The 15918-nt window shown below is 46.6% G+C and overlaps 1 protein-coding gene across 3 annotated transcripts in view; it reads left to right on the forward strand.

Moving 5' to 3' along the window:
* SLC36A1 (solute carrier family 36 member 1) overlaps positions 1–9264 on the forward strand; it is a 43597-nt gene extending 34333 nt beyond the window's left edge. For all 3 annotated transcript variants that reach the window (XM_045506696.2, XM_010970010.3, XM_045506695.2), the window contains exon 11: positions 4863–9264. In XM_045506696.2, coding sequence (XP_045362652.2) covers positions 4863–5134 — 272 coding nt within the window. In that variant the 3' untranslated portion in view covers positions 5135–9264. The remainder of the gene's footprint in view (positions 1–4862) is intronic.
* The last annotated feature ends 6654 nt before the right edge of the window (positions 9265–15918 follow it).

Genomic DNA, 15918 nt, shown 5'->3' on the forward strand with positions numbered 1-15918 from the left:
ATACACGTAACCTTGTCCTTCGCGTTTTATTTAAAAATCACATCATGAATATACATATCTTTTGTAAATATATTTGTGACCATGTGATATTCCATTTTATTAGGGGATCATATTTGCTAAACTACTCCTTTAATGATGGACATATAGGTTGCGTGGCTTTTGTATTTTTCTAAATTTATACTCCCATTAAATGAAATTATATGTTCTGTCCGAGACATTAATTTTAAAGGCAGATTTCTAGCCATTTAAGAGTCACACAGGTGGGCTATGCCAGCATTGATCTTAATAAACAGGAGAAAGCACTTCTGGACACAGGAGATGTAAGTGTTCAAGCCATTTCTGTCAGTGTGTGCTTGTTTTCTCTTAAGTGCTTTCTCTTCTCTTGTGCAGAAGTCAGCTCTTTCTGTTGCTGGTCTAAAACCACAGGCTCCAGAATCCCAGTCACTTCTGAACCTGGCCGTTGGCCTTGTGCTGTTTCAGCAGTTAAAAGGTCATATTTTCAGATCTCTTAGCCCAACGGGAAGATGTTTTGTAATACCATTGGAGCCTCTTGCCTAATCATGTGGTCTGGTTGTCCTCAGTACCCCCTTTCTGTACATGCCACAGCTAGGCTGCTGTGGAGGGCTGTGGAACTGCCTGAGAGGAGTCTGCTGTCTTTTTTGGGAGGTGCTTTTTTTGTGGGGGAGTTGGGAGAGGGTGTTCCCAGTTGGCTGCTTCCTCAGATCTCTGCCCCCTTGAGTTTCTCTTCTAGAGGCCTTTAACTCATGAAATAAAGACATTTAGTGCTGGAAGAGGTTTTAGTTGCTCCCATACCTTTCCTAAGTACCCGAGTCCCACCTCTGGAACTATTAAAACTAGTTTGCCCCATTTTGCCTGGTGGCAAGCAGATATCTTGGCTATTGAGCCCTTGGTTTGGGTCCCTTTCTCTTCTTCTTCCCCTAGTGTATTAGCGGGAGGCTCACTCTTCCTGCCTTCTCCCCCCATTATCTTTCTCCAATGTCAGAGTTTAGGGTTCAGCTGTGTATCCGGTCCAGCTAGGACAGGAAGAGGGTCCTCCCTTTGCAGCCCTGTGGTCCTGGCTTTAAGAGAAAGGTTTTGCCCCTTAAAAAATATATCTATTAAGGACATTTGTGTTAAGCATACTTATCTTGTATGTCTGTTATAGAAAAAGGAAGTACAAGTTTTTAGATTGCTCTTGAAATGCCATGGTGAAATGGAACATCTCCTCCAATCTGAGAAAAGATTCTGATCACATCAGCTTCTGTTTCTGTTTTCACTTAATTCTTATCGGAGTGGAGACACATGTAACTTCACTGAACTCTTATCGTGAAGTGCCCATCTGTCCTCCAGGCCAATGTGAGAGAGGAAGAGGAGAGGACAGACTCTCAGAACCGGGAGGGGCCAGGCAGGCCTCCTCCTGGGGCTCATTGTCTGATAAAGGCCTCCATTCTCCTGAGTGAACTGAAGCATCCTAGGGACCAGGAGGAATAACTCACACTCCCTTTAACGATACAAAACCAGGTGGACGAGAAGCTATGTTTTTGGCCCAATCACATTTTCTAAGAGTAGAATCCCATCCCTCTGCTGTGCCCCTCTGGAACAGCACACGGTGCTTCCCAGTTGGCAGTGAGTTGAGGGACATATCCCAGGACATATTCTTAAGTGACTGAATCTGCATTGTGTTGTTCCTTAAAATTGCACAGTTGAGTCTGACTTGACCGATTGTCCAGTGTAATACAGTCACCTTAACGACACGGGTGAATGAACTGAGGCTTATCACGGGATCATCATTTTTCCCCTCGGATCACACTCAGCATACTACTGAGCAGAGACGGGTGATTCTGTTTGTTAATATTTATGAAACATTTGTTATGTGCATAGGACTCCAAGTTCTTTACGTCAATGATCCCATTTGACCATCCCCTTTGTAGCAGTAGGGGATATGAGTCTTAAAGAGGTTAAGTAACTGACTGGTCACTGGTGGAGCTGGGATTGAGTTCTAGGTTCTGAGTCCAGAGCCTGTATGTTTAATCACATTCCTGTACCAGCCTCTCCTGGGTGTGGGTCGGCTGGTCTGATGGCTGCCTCTCTGTTTCCACCCCACTACTCACTCAAATCAGAACATCTACGAGCCAGCACTATGTGGTTAAGCATTAGGCAAAGAGAGACCCAGACCCCAGAGAGGGCAAGTGTCTTATTCCAAGCCATACAGCAGATCATCTCTTATTGAGTGTTAGGTTATCTATGATGAGAACACCATTTTGTCATCAGCCTATAAACACTTACAGCTTTTCCCCAGATTCGACACTGAAGGTTTAACGGATATCACCAACTCTTTATTTAGAAATAGCTAAAGGCTGAAACAGACTATTTTTAACTTGCAAAGCAAGTTAAAAGCATATACTTTTTGTAGACTTTCTGAAGGCTTCTCAGCAGTCAGGTTGTTATTGCCATGATGGTTGAATACTAGGAGAAAGAAAGAGGAAGGACCACCCCCAGGCTGTAAAACCCTGGACGGCAAAGGCAGATCTGAGACTCATTTTTTTCTGTATCCCCTTTTGTTATCAGGCTTCATAACCCTTGTTTGGTGTCCTTTACAAAGCAGAGAAGGATCAGGGCTGACTGTATACCCTATTCTCTACCAAACGATTGTGGTGCAGCCCTGGGAAAGCTAACCTGATACCTGCCTCCCCTAGTTCTTCACAGACAGAATCTTTCTGCTCATCAGCCAGATGCTGTGTCCTTCCTCCTCTGTGCATATAATTCTGTATTTTCTTCCTCATCAGGTTTCTGATGTGACTGTACCAGGGGCTGGAGGTCCTGGATTCTAGTCCCAGCTCTGTCACTTTCGGTCCTTTAACCTCTTCAGACCTCTCTTTCCATGGGGATGACAATAATGTTGTGGAATTATGTCCCCATGGAGCCGAGGCAAATTCAGCCCAGTGAGTGGACACTTCCCAGTGCCGTCCACTAGACAGTAGGTGTCCTGCCATGATGGAAGTGTTCTGGGTCTGTGCTGTCCAGGACAGTAGCCACTAGGCACAGGTGGCTGTTGAATCTTTGCAGTATGGCCAGTGTGAATGGGGAACTGAATTCATTTAAACTTGAATAGCTGGTGACTGTGGGCTTATCAGACAACACGGCTGCAGAGTAAGTGTGAGACAGGTGACAGGACTCCGCTAAACCTCGGTTCCCACATGCCTCCTTGTTACTGCGGGGAGTGGTATTCCAGTTTAAATTGTTCCTCTGTGCTACACAGTATAAATTTGTTGTTTATCTATTTTATATGTATTGGTTAGTATCTACAAATTTCGAACTCCCAGTTTATCCCTTCCCACTCTCTTCCCCCTCTGGCAACCATAAGTTTGTTTACTTCAATGAAAATATATTAAAGAGGAAAAAATTAAAATTAAAAAATTTTTAAAAAGAGTAAGTGTTTCTGTTAAATCCCGGCCTCTAAATGCAACCCGCTTCTTGGGTCTGGTGCTCAGCCAAAGAAGCAGCGATCAATTTAGACAGTCTGTCTGAAGGATAAAATCAGCTACATTGGATTAAGATGTTCTGGCCGCTCCCCAGCGTGGCGCCTTCCTCAGAGCAGTTTGACTACATTTTTGCTTTATGAAATGAAGTCAGAACAGAAACCCCTGTGTCCAGGGGTAAGTCTCTCGTGGGATCAGCAAGGTAATAGATGTGCCCTGGATTACTGTGTCAGTGCTCAGGATATCCAGGTGGAGCCCGGCAGTGGAGAAGACAATTCATCCAAATACATTTGCTTACTAATGAATTAATGATGCACTTTCCACAAGCGACACAATGTGCTCTGGTGATGACAGTGTTAACTGTATCCTGTGCCTCTTGTACACCAGGCCTTTTGTTGAGTGCCTTTCTAACCTCCTTTGACCATCATGACATCTCTGTGACATAGGGGCTTTAAGCATCCCCATTTTGCCAACAGGAAAACTGGGATAGCAGCCGTGTATCACTGAAGGCAAAGCCCGGGATCAAACACAAGTGCTTAATTCCAGAGCCCAATATCCTCAATAAAGTTGTGAAACATTGGCCTTCACCCCTCAGTGGAGAGCTGAGTTAGGTGGGAGCAGGGGGCACTAGAATAAGTGTGATCAGTGGAGCCTCCTCCTCTTGGTTTTAAACAGCACCGTCTGGCCAGCTGGACAGTGGTGCAGGCGTTGGTGTGCTGTGGAAGCCACTGGCATTTCCTCACGAAGCTGCCATTCATGTTTATCATCAGTGCCATCTTCCTCACATACACCCAGGGCTGAGTTTCAGGTGGGAGCCACCAGCTTGTCCTACACAGGGACATGGTCATCGAGGTCAGCCTGCACACAGACCTGCTTCTTCTTTCCTTGTATGAAAACGCTCCTTGCAGTGGGATTTATGTGAGATCATTCCAGAAGAAGGAGGGGTTTCCTTCCCTATTTCATTTATTGCTAGTCAAATCAGAGAGGTTTGTGTTGGAGGTACCCTTAGCTGTAAGAAGATGAGCCATCGCTCAGAAAAGGTCTGCCTGCTTTTCTGCTCCACACTCGCTCTCGTTGGTAGGACCAGACTGCCCTGGAATGTATTTGATTCCTTTTCCTCAGGAAGATGGAAGTCAAGTACTGTAGTGGGAAAAGCTGGGAGATGTAGGTTCCAGTCCCAGTCCTTGCAATGAGAGCTGGGTCATGCCACATCTCCAAACATCTGTTTTCTCATCTGCGGAATGAGAGATTGGACTGGATGATGTCTAAGCTTCCTTGGAGCTCTGCATTCTGTAAGAAGGACACTGGCTAAATTTGCGAAATGGTGAGGAGGTCTCTTCCAGCTGTGGGCAGTCGTGAACAGGAATGTCCTCTCTCCCGCAGGCATCTTGGCCATCCTCATCCCCCGCCTGGACCTGGTCATCTCCCTGGTGGGCTCCGTGAGCAGCAGTGCCCTGGCCCTCATCATCCCGCCCCTCCTGGAGATCGCCACCTACTACTCAGAGGGCATGAGCCCCCTCACCATCATCAAGGACGCCCTGATCAGCATCCTGGGCTTCGTGGGCTTTGTGGTGGGGACGTGTGTGGCCATCTACGAGCTGATCCAGCCAAGCAACGCTCCCATCTTCATCAACTCCACCAGTGCCTTTGCATAGCGGGCTCGGTGCATTCCCTGCATCATCCCACGGCACCCTGTATGTTCCCCAGCACCTGGCCCCAGAGCCTCAGGTAGGGTCCAGGTTCTGGGGAAAGGCCAGGCTGCCATGCGGGAACCCCTCTACCTGGCACCAGGGTACCGTGGGCCAGGTAGGGTTGAGGGCAGCTGAAAGGGTGGACAGCAGCTCCGTGGGAGGTACCTCTTATGGCAGTGCCATCACTGTTTATTTGTACTTATTTTAACCCAGAACTTTTCAACTCTTTTCCCTGATTGTGCCTCCTCCCTTACTACCTGCCTCTCTCCTAACCCCTCAGCCAATTTATTCCTGTTGCACAGCTCACTTTATTTACAATTTTTCATGTCTCCAACTTCATGTTTTCCCCTTTCCTGGGCCAGGCCTACGTGAAGTAAGAGGGAATGCCCCTCTTTACAAAGCCGGGCCTATCTCTTATCTCTCTCCCAAATATTTTACCTCAGTATTCTCCTACTGATTCAAGTCTCCACCTAGTAATGGAGCCTACTTAGTAGTTTAAAACCAGCCCCCAAAGCTGGACTTTTTAGCCTTTGTTCTCTCTGGCTTGTTGTGACCCTGGACAATACCTTCTCTTCTCCAAATTCCTCATGTGGGTCACAATACTGTTTTCTTAGTAGCTCTAGCTCCTGGAAGACACCGTGTGCTGCCAAAATGGAAAATATTTACATCTTATTTAAAATTAGCTTCTGTTTTTAGACTCTGTCTCGAGATCTGGGGTTACTGTGAATTGTTCCTTTCTCAGTAAACCCTTCCTTAGCTTTTCCTGCTGAGAAGACCTTCCTCCAGGAGACGTCTGCTTAGGCCTTCAGCACCCTCTGCCGAGTACCCCAGGGGTTTTAATCAGGATCACCAATGTGCGGACCTCCGTGGGGAGCCACGGACTCTGCCTCCCCACAGACCAGCCTGGTTTCCTCCTGGGAAAACACGAGGGACACAGGAGATGCTGACACACGAGGCCGAGGGGAAGGATGGCCACATTGGGTGTGTTTCTCCCCACAGGAGACTTATGAAATGGTTGTTTTGTGCGTTCAGGCCTGTTTTCCCTGCCTCAGCCCTTGACACACAAACAGGATGGCTGCATCCGGTTGCCCTCATGCTGGGAAGACCTCCAGACTCCTGCCGTGGAGAAGATAAGGCCAGTGTGCATCCAACACTAAGAGTGTTGCTCGGTTGTTTACAATTCCTCGAGGGTGGGGTGGAAACAGTGCCCCGCCTCCGGCTGCCTCCAGGACCTGGATTTCTAAAGGAACCACTTGGTTGGGTGGGACTTCGGTCTCCTGTGTTCTGAACACTAATGGTGCCCTTATTCTTCCCTTCCCGCTCACCCCCCCTCCCCCCCCCCCGCTTGCCTCCCTGGGTATCAGAAAAGAAATAGCCTCAGGGCTGAGTCACCTCAAGGTCAGCCTTCAGGTTTGGGAACAAACTGCAGAGAAGGCAGAGGAAGGTGCATTGCCTTGGTTTGGGCTGCCTTTCCTCCCTTCGCGGTGTGAGAAGGATTGCAGAAGAGCATTCACTAATTCTCCATCTCTTGAGCGGTTTACGTGTCTGTGTGTGTAGGTGTTCATGCACATGTAACAGGGTCCTGCTGTCCTCCAGCCCTGCCACCAGGCTCTCACGTACCTGAAAGTCTGGGAGAGCAGCTCAACTTTATCGGGTTCTGTTTTTGTGTTTCACCAGAGCTCCTAAGGGCTGTGACCCACTCCTGTGGCCCCTGCTTTTTCTTTTTCTTCTGTTCCAAAGCCAGACTTTCTCATAGCAGTGACTCCTGAGCTATCTAATAATTTATTAACTTCAAAAGATGCAATCATTGCTGTCTTGGTTTCCCTTAGGAAAATGGTACTTTTCATCCACACTCTCCGCTCTTTGGTGGTCACTACTGGGTGCTTAAATGACCAGGGCTCTAACTGGAGGTTGCAGTGGCCTTGCCCTTTGAAGCCTCAGGCTTAGAAATTACTGAAGTGGGTTCAAGAACTGTCATCTCCTGTTTGTGAGCCCGGGCTCCAGTTGTCTCTCCACAGTGGTCAGCAGAGTTGTTTTCAGTGAGAAGGTGTGGGCCAGCAGAAGGGAGTCAGACATGTGTCCTGCCCACAGCATCCTCAGTGGAGCTTCTGTGCACTCAGGGAGCTGTTTGAAGCAGCCCTGTCCAGGCGGGTCGTGAGATCGGGACTGTGATGCTGGGAACTGAGGACTGGACAGCATAGTGTTGAGGTCCTCCAGCTCCAGGTCTGTTGCTTCAGAGCCTCTGCCCAGGGACCATCGTGTGTAGGAGAGACAGCTCTAGCTCTGGCACTGTGGGAAGACAGTTTGGCCTGGGCTTCACCCTGTTTGATCGCTTTTCTATGCTTTTGCTGCTTTAATAGCCGGATCACCTGTCTTCAGGAGACCCAGGCAAGGGGGACCCCATGGGGAACTTCCTGCGAGTGTGGTTGCACAGCGATTAGGTGTCAAGTAAAGGGTCAACCCTTGCTCCTCTGCTATTCATGGGCTTCTCAGCCAGGGAGCCCTCCCTGGTTTCTTTCCAGTGCTTGTTAGGGACCAGCTACCCCACCTCTCCCTGGGCCCTGCTCTGGTCCCTGGTGAAGAAGCCCCAGTGTATTCAGATGACTGATCAGGGAGCAGCAGAAGGCCTTTCAGGAGTGTGAGGCACATCTGCCAGACCAAAGGCCAACCGAGGAGTTTTCTGGCCCAGTACTGTTCGGCTCTGTGTCCATCTCCAGGCTCCCCAGGGCAACCCCAGATTCCCATCAGCCTGGAGATGGCTTCTCAGAGCCCCTTGTTCTCTCCTGCAAATACCACTGTTGGGACCAGGTTTCCAACTCCCTATAGGTGATATACCTCTCCTTAAATGCAGGTACTTGTTGGCCACAGCATGACCTGGCATCTTCTGTTTCATTCACCTAAAAGTTGTACGTTTCACAAGTGGCATTATTTATATTTATATTGTGCTGCTATCCAGCTGCTAGGAGCCCTTCATCTGCACAGAGCCTGGCTAGAGATATGTGACCATGTAGCGTGTCTTCACCTAGAACCTGCCACTTACACCCTCCTCCTCCATTGCTCACCTCTCCAGCCAGATTCACAGGCTGATGCTCACTGTTCCCTCTCTACCCCTGTGAAAGGTAAAATTTGCAGTTTTATCAGCTGTGTTAAAGTGATGATCCCACACAGGTACATTAGGAAAATCTTTTCTCCCTCCCTGTTCTCCTGTCTTGCTTTTCTCTTCTTAAATCTCTCCCTCCTGAAATATAGTATATCCTCTCTGTTTAACACTACATGTTTACCTCATGTTTTTTGAAAGTGGACAGTCTCAGTTTATGTCTGTTTACAGCTCCCTCTGTTCACCACTCACCCCAAGGGGATCTGTGTCAGCGGGCTGTATCTCGTGGCTGATTGGATGTTAGGGCGAGCCCCAGCTCGGCCCCGGTCAGAACGCAAGCTGCTTTTTCACAAATGAGACACAAAATGCAGGTGGCACGACTTGGTGATTCAGAGTCGGCTCCAGGTCTGCCTTAGAAGTAATGTTTCCAAAGGACATCACACATCTCTGAGACCATTCAGGGAAAAGGAGAGGGTATGGTTTGTCTTTGAAATAACGGTCAATACTTTTAGGCAATTGGTTCTGCTGGTTGCAAGGCTGTTTTCTCTGATATCAGCCTGTGGCATTTCTTCTCTATCCTTTGGGACGCTGTGTCCTTTCCTGGCCAGGGGACGTAAATGGTGCTGATATGAGGTTGCCAGAGTCACGGTGGGGGAGTGAGGTGGAGGGTACCTATTGTAAGCCGTGTTCTTTTGTTTCAGTCAAAGTAATGCTGCGGAAGCTATTTTGTCTTACTGAACGGTAAAATTATGTGACTATTGTAAAATATGTCAGTGGATGTGTGAATAAGAGGAATATGAAAAACTCCTGTCCAGCAGGTCTTGATAACCAGACAGTCCTGTGTATGCTCTGTGTCTCCATAGATGTGTGTTTCCCACATGGTACGTGCAGAGATGTGGGCTTTGCAGGAGCTTGTAGAAGATCTTGTTTGGGATTCTGCACATGGATCATGTGTTAAATTTTTCCTTAATAAATGAATTTTATTTTTTATTTTCGAGAGGTTGAAGTCTGCGTCTTTGTTTTTACTTTTTTTTTTTAATGTCACTCCAATCCCTTTATTAGATTTTAGGTCAAAATGTTTCAAGTTTATGTCCCAGAGCTCATCCAGAAGAATAGTGCAAACAGTAGAACCATCCGTGGAATTGAGAGTCCCCAAGAAGGGAGCCAGGTAGTTATTTTTATGTTAGAGAATCCTGCCCTTCTGAAGTCTGCTCCTGCTTCTCTTGAAAACTTGAGTAGGAATCCTCAGCCCCCTCTGTGGGTATTGCATGACCTCACAGGACAGGTGTGATGGTTAGTTTTAAGGGTCAGCGTGGCTGGGCGATTGTACTGAGCAACCCAGTTATTCAGTCCAACGTTAACTGAGGTGTTGCTGTGAAGGCATTTTGTAGATGTGGTTAATGTTAACAGTCAGTTGCCTTTAAATAAAAAGAAAGTGCTCAAAATGCGGGTGGACTTCATCCAGTCAGCTGAAGGGCCTTTAGAACATAACTCAGGTTTCACTGAAGAAGAAGAAATTCTGCCTCAAGACTGTAGCATCAGCTTCTGCCCGAGTGTTTCCAGCTACTTGTCAGCCCCTACCGCACCACATAAGTCCTTGAAACCTCTCCCCTGCCCTCCCCATACTTGTATGTACGAGTATCTCCATCTTACTGGTTCTGTTTCTCTGAAGAACTCTGACTGATAGAACAGGCAACACCCAACTTTCTTGAAGTGGGGAGACTGATTTCAGGACAGTGCAAGAGATGACTCCCCTTCCCTTGTTGTCACATGTAGGAGGAAAAACAAGGCCGCCTGAGCTGTCCCCGAGATGATATGAAAACTAATCTCTGTTGGCTACTAGATTAGACTTGTCTAAAAGCTGAGCCCTCAAGAAACACAGGTGAAGCATAACAATTTACTGAGAGAGGAAGGTTGGGAAAGTAATACGACTTTTTCAGTGATCAGTGTTACTACTGGAACCTGAAACTGGGAGGAGGGGATGTCAAAGGGATTCAATGACTGTTCCAGGACACCAACCAGCAAGGGACAGTGTTGGGATACACATGCAAGCCTTGTGATTGCAGAACCCAAGTGCTTTCCTAGGCACTTGTTACAGCCTCGGGAGGGAGGGCCACCCTCAGGGACTGTTGAGAGGGTTAGAGAGACAGTTATAAAGCACCCGGCATGAAGGGTTTATGAGGCATTTTATGAAATATTAGCTGAATTAAAGAAAACCAAGATTTGGAGAGAAGCAGCTTTACTTGCTCTCTTTGATGATACGTTCATTCATTCCAATCTTGTCTTGCTCACTTGCTTTGGGCAGAGCATTCAACCCTTCTTAACTGTTCACCTCTTGGCGTTTTTATTCCTGCTCCTGTCCATACCTGTGGCTGTAGCCTCTCCTTCCAGGTAACCAAGGCCCTCAAGTTAGGCCCACTGCACTTGCACAGGCAGAAACTGAGTGACAGTGAATTGAATTTGGACCCTAAATCTAGGGCTCTTTGCTAGGCAGGCTGGCTTCCTCAGACCCAGACCACTGCAGATGTGGGCCAAGAAACTGTGTGTCTTCCACTGATGCCCTTTTTTAGACCCTTGGCCATTGGTCTCGACCTCTTTTTGAAAAAAATTGGGGTATATTTTACATATGCTGAAAGTCACCTGTTTCTAGATGCACAATTTGATGAGTTTCGGCAAATGCATGCAAGTCATCTGACCACCATTTCCAATCAAGATATGAAATGTTTCATTTACTCCCAAAAGGTCCCCTGTGCCTCTCTGCAGTCAGTCGCATCCCCACACCACTCGGCCCTTGGAAACAGCTGATCTGATTTTTCTGTCTCTAGTTCTGCCTTTTCTAGAACGTCATATAAATGGAACATTAAATATGGTCCTTTCTGGCTTCTTTCACTTTACATAATGCTTTTAATACTCATCCATGTTGTGACATGTATCAGGAGTTTGTTTCTTTTTATTGCAGAATAATATTCCATTGTATGGCTGAACCATAATTTGTTTATTCATTCACTAGTTGTTGGATGTTTGGGTTGCTTTCCAGTCTTTGGTATTATGAATATAGCTTCTGTAAATATTCATGTACAAATCTTTGTGTAGACATATGTACTTACTACTCTTTGGCAAATACCTTGGAGCGGAATTGTGAGGTTGTATGATTAAGTGTATACTAACTTTATGGGATACTGGACATTTGTTTTCTAAAGTGGCTGTACCATTTAGGATTCTTACCAACAGTTTATAAAAGTTCCATTTGCTCCACACCCTCACCAACACTTGATACTGTGGTCTTTTCAGTTTTACCCATCTTAATGGATGTGTAGTGGTACCTCATTGTGATTTTAATTTGCATTGCCTAATGATTAGTGATGTTCTGCATCTGTTCCTGGGCTTATTTGCCTTTGGTCTATCTTCTTTAGTGAAGTATTTGTTCAAATAATTTTCCTCTTTTTAAAATTTGGTCTTTAAAAATTTAAGCTTTTTATTTTGAAGTAATTATAGATTTACAGGGAGGTGCGAAGAAATGTCTAGGGAGGATCAGTGCACCCTTCACTTGGTCTCCCCCAGTGTTGATGGCTTGCATAACTATGGTACATGATAGAGCCAGGAAATTGACATTGGCACAATCCATAGTGCTCATTCATGTTTCTCCAGTTATGTGCACTTCATATGTGTGTTTTTATGTGCAGCTCTAAGCAGGTTTATCATGTGTGGCTTCCACCACCATAATCAAGATGCTTAACTGTACCAACACCGCAGGACTCCTTCATGCAACCCCTTTATAGACACACCTACACCCTGTACTACCCCTGACCCCAGTCGTATCCCCTGGCAAGCACTAATCTGTTTATTCTCCATCTCTATCATTATGTTACTTCTCAATTGTTCTGTAAGTGGAATTATGCACTATATAGCCTTGTGTAGTTTGGCTTCTTTCACTCAGTATAATTTCCTTGAGGTTCATCCAAGTTGTTGCATGTGTAATTTGTTTGTTCCTTCTCATTGCTGAGTAGTATTCCATGGTGTGGATATGTCACAGTTTGCTTATCCATTCACCTGCTGAAGGAAATCTGCATAGCTTCCAGGTCTGGCTAGTGCAAATAAAGCTGCTGTGGATATTCATGTACAGGTTTCTGCATGAAAATAAGTTTTTATTTCTCTGGGATTAATGTCCAGGCGTGCAATTTCTGGGTTACATGGCAAGTTCATTTTTAGTTTTAAGAGGAATTTCCAAACTGTTTTCCAGGATGGCTGTACCATTTTACATTTCCGTCAGGAATGTGTAAATTATGCAGTGTCTTTGCATTCCTGTCCGCATTTGATGGTGGTGTTATTTTTTATTTTAACTGCTTATCAGATCTTGTAAATGTTTTGTTAGATTTATACCTAAGTATTTAATTTTCTTTGGAGAAATTATAAGTGGTAATGTGTTTTTTATTTTGGTTTCCACATGTTCATTGGTAGTATATAGAGATGAAATTGATTTTTGAGTGTTAGTCTTGTATCTTATGACATTTCTGCACTCAGTAGTTCAATGAGTTTCTGGTTGAAATTCTTGGAATTTTCTCTGTAGACAGGCACATTGTCTGCAATTAGAGGTAACTGTACTTTTCTTTTTCCAATCTGTAATATCCCTGTTTTGCAAACTGAGGCATACAAAATTAAATGACTTGCCCAAGATCACACATTTTCTAGATGGTGGAGCCAGGTGTGTCTGAGTCCAGACCTCATGTCTTTGCCCCTAGGATCCACATCCCTTTTACCTGATTCTGTCATCCCTCCCCTCACATCCCTCAGTGGACACAGTACATCTCCAGGCCCTGGTCTGGGTCACCTGCCTCCTCTTTCATTCTGACCCCAGGCTGCTTTCCCAACCCTGTGCTCCACAGTCCCTCCCCTCCCACCCATTAGGACCACCCACCATTGCCCAAATACTTAGGACCTTCAGGCCCTCCCTTTGGGCTTTTCTCTTAGCCCAGCTGGCCCTTCTCCCTGTGCTCAATCTGAAGCTCCACTCTAAGGCCCAGCTCGGATGGCTGCTCCTCTCGAGAACCTTCCCTGGCCACTTGTGTCAGAATTGATGGCTTCCTTGTCAGCAATGCCAGCTTCTTGGGTTAGCCTCCTCCCTAGTGATGCAGGAGAGATGTGACCACTTGGCCACTTTCCCTATATCATGCATTGTTTGTGGCGTTGATTAAATCAGGCTTGAGCTCCCAGTGCCTATCCGTGGGGCTAATCCTGTACCTGGAATGGGTTGGTTACTAAATTCAGTGTCATCTCCTTCAGTAGAGAATGGTGTCCTGGCCTGGGAGGAGTTGACATCACTATATTTGAGTTTCATATCAACCTAACCAAACACTTTCCTTGGCTGGACCCTGTAGGGCTGTTGAGGCATCATGAAAAAATTCTAAAGGCTTATCTTTCCCCAGCCTGGTCCCTGAGAATGTTCCTGCTCTTCACAGAGTGCCACTGCTTACGCCTCTCCTTAGGTCGGGCTCGCTGAGTCGCCAAGGACTTCCAGAGCCCGTCTGCAGGTGCTGCGGTGTGGGCTGCTGTTCAGCACCGGTGCCCAGTGCCCGCGCAGGATGGTGTTTCCCCTACTCATCGTGTGGAGCCAGGATTGTGGGTCAGCCGCTCTACACGGAGCTAGTGTGGGCCCCAGGCAAGTCATCCCATATCGCAAAACTTTACATATTGTATCTTTTTTCCCCTTTATCTTTTAGAATCTCCATAATCTTCAGTCCAGAAGAGAGTGGTTTGGCTCTGTCTGTCCTTCCACCCCCAGATACTCAATTTCTGAGACTCTAGCTATGGCTCTAGTTTTCTCCCTGGGACCTCACGTGTGTCCCTCTAGAGCACTGCTCTGATTCCTGAAAGATCTGACTACCTCCTCTGTAAGACCTTGAAAACCTCATGTGATGGCGCAGTAGTGCTGGCCACCTATCTGAGGAGCGATCTCACCATTCCTTTGCTTTTGGTCCTGGTGGGTTCCAGCTGCCCTTCAGCACAGGATGTGGTTGTAAGTCTTCACCCTGCCAACCACTTCCTGGCTGCCCTCCTCTAGCAATGCCCAAGGTTTCTGTGTTGCTTTTAGATCCAGGCCCAGAACTGGATGCAGGATTACAAGGAGGGCCTGGAGTTGAGCCCTGGGGCTGAGTAGACTCCACCTCCCAAAATCCAGGCGTTCCAGCTGTTAATACCACTTAGAATGACAGTGGCATTCCTGGCCTCTGAACTCAGTTGGATCATTAGATTAAGGCCTCTCCATCCTGCTTCCTTCTGTTCCTCAATCCTCTGATGTCCTGTTTTTATCATTGGTTTCATGAACCCAAATATAAGGCATAGATCTAGAGTCAGGCAGCCCTAGATTGAATCCTGACCCTGTCACTGATGAACTGAGAAACTTCACTTTATGTCACTTCCGTAAGTTACAAGCCACTTAATTCCGGTGTGCCTCTGTTCCTCCATCTGTAAAACAGAGATGACAGTACTTATATCATGGGTTTTTTATGAGGACTGAATGAGATAAGGCATGCCAAGTGCTCGCCCAGCACCTGTCCTGTAGCAAGTGCCAGTAAGAGGAGGTGGAGAGGATGGTCATGGTGAACTGTGAAAACATCCAGTGTTTTTACCTGGGTCAAGACAGGAGACCTGGGTCTCTGCCTTTCTCTGCCACTTTTATGCTGTGTCAGACTCAAGACATTTGGAACCAGAACCTCAGTGGCTTGAGATGGAAGGATTTCCCTGAAAACATCCCTGTCGTCTGTGGCTCTGCTTCTTGATCCCAGAGAGCCCTCTGGTGACTGATCCATGACAGTGCAGGCTCAGAAGGACAAAGGAAAGGAGAGGCCTGGTCTGGAGAGAGGTGGGCTGGTTGGAGAGAGGCTCCTTCATCCAGGATGAGAGCAGGTGGTATTGTAGGGAGACCCCTAGCCTTGTGTCAGACCTGAATGTGGGTCTCACCCCTGTGAAGTTCTGGTTCAGGCAAACCCCTTCTGCTCTGTGGGCGTCAGAGTGAGGAGCATCGGGAACAAAGATGGACCAGATCCGTGTTTCCCAAAGATGATTTAGGGGGCCCTGGACAGTCATTTTGAAATCCAGAATGTTTATGTATTTACCTTTGTGCTAGAAAAGAATGTAACTTCAAGATCCTTTAGTTTATGGAGATTATCATTTTAAGGTGAATAAAATATTTTTAAAAATTTAAATACACTAAAAGAAAAATATTAAGTAAATAATAGTACAGCTGTCATTCTGTCAGGGTGAAAATCATAAAAGTGGTAAGCCAAACAACAGAAATTTGGGCAACACTGGGCTAGATGGTTTGTGATTTCCTGCATTGTTTCCTAGCATAATGGTCACCGTTTATTGTTTATGTTGCTGTAAGCTCTTTGAACTTATCCCTCAGAATGGTATTATGAGGTAGCCATTACTTACTCTTGTCATTTTACTGAACAGCAAGAGGCCCTGTCATACCTGCCTGAGGCCACGTTAGTGCGTGGCAGAGCGGGTTTGGAACTAAGCCCGTCTGACCCCAGGGCCACGGTCTGCTGTGGTGCCTCACGTGGGTGTGCCTTCACTGCCTACCTGCATTGGGAGCCTGATGGCAGGGACTGGACTGTCTCATCTCGGTGTTGTACCCGCAGGACCTGCATGG

The sequence above is a fragment of the Camelus bactrianus genome, chromosome 3, assembly GCF_048773025.1.
Source record: "Camelus bactrianus isolate YW-2024 breed Bactrian camel chromosome 3, ASM4877302v1, whole genome shotgun sequence".
NCBI classification, from domain to species: domain Eukaryota; kingdom Metazoa; phylum Chordata; class Mammalia; order Artiodactyla; family Camelidae; genus Camelus; species Camelus bactrianus.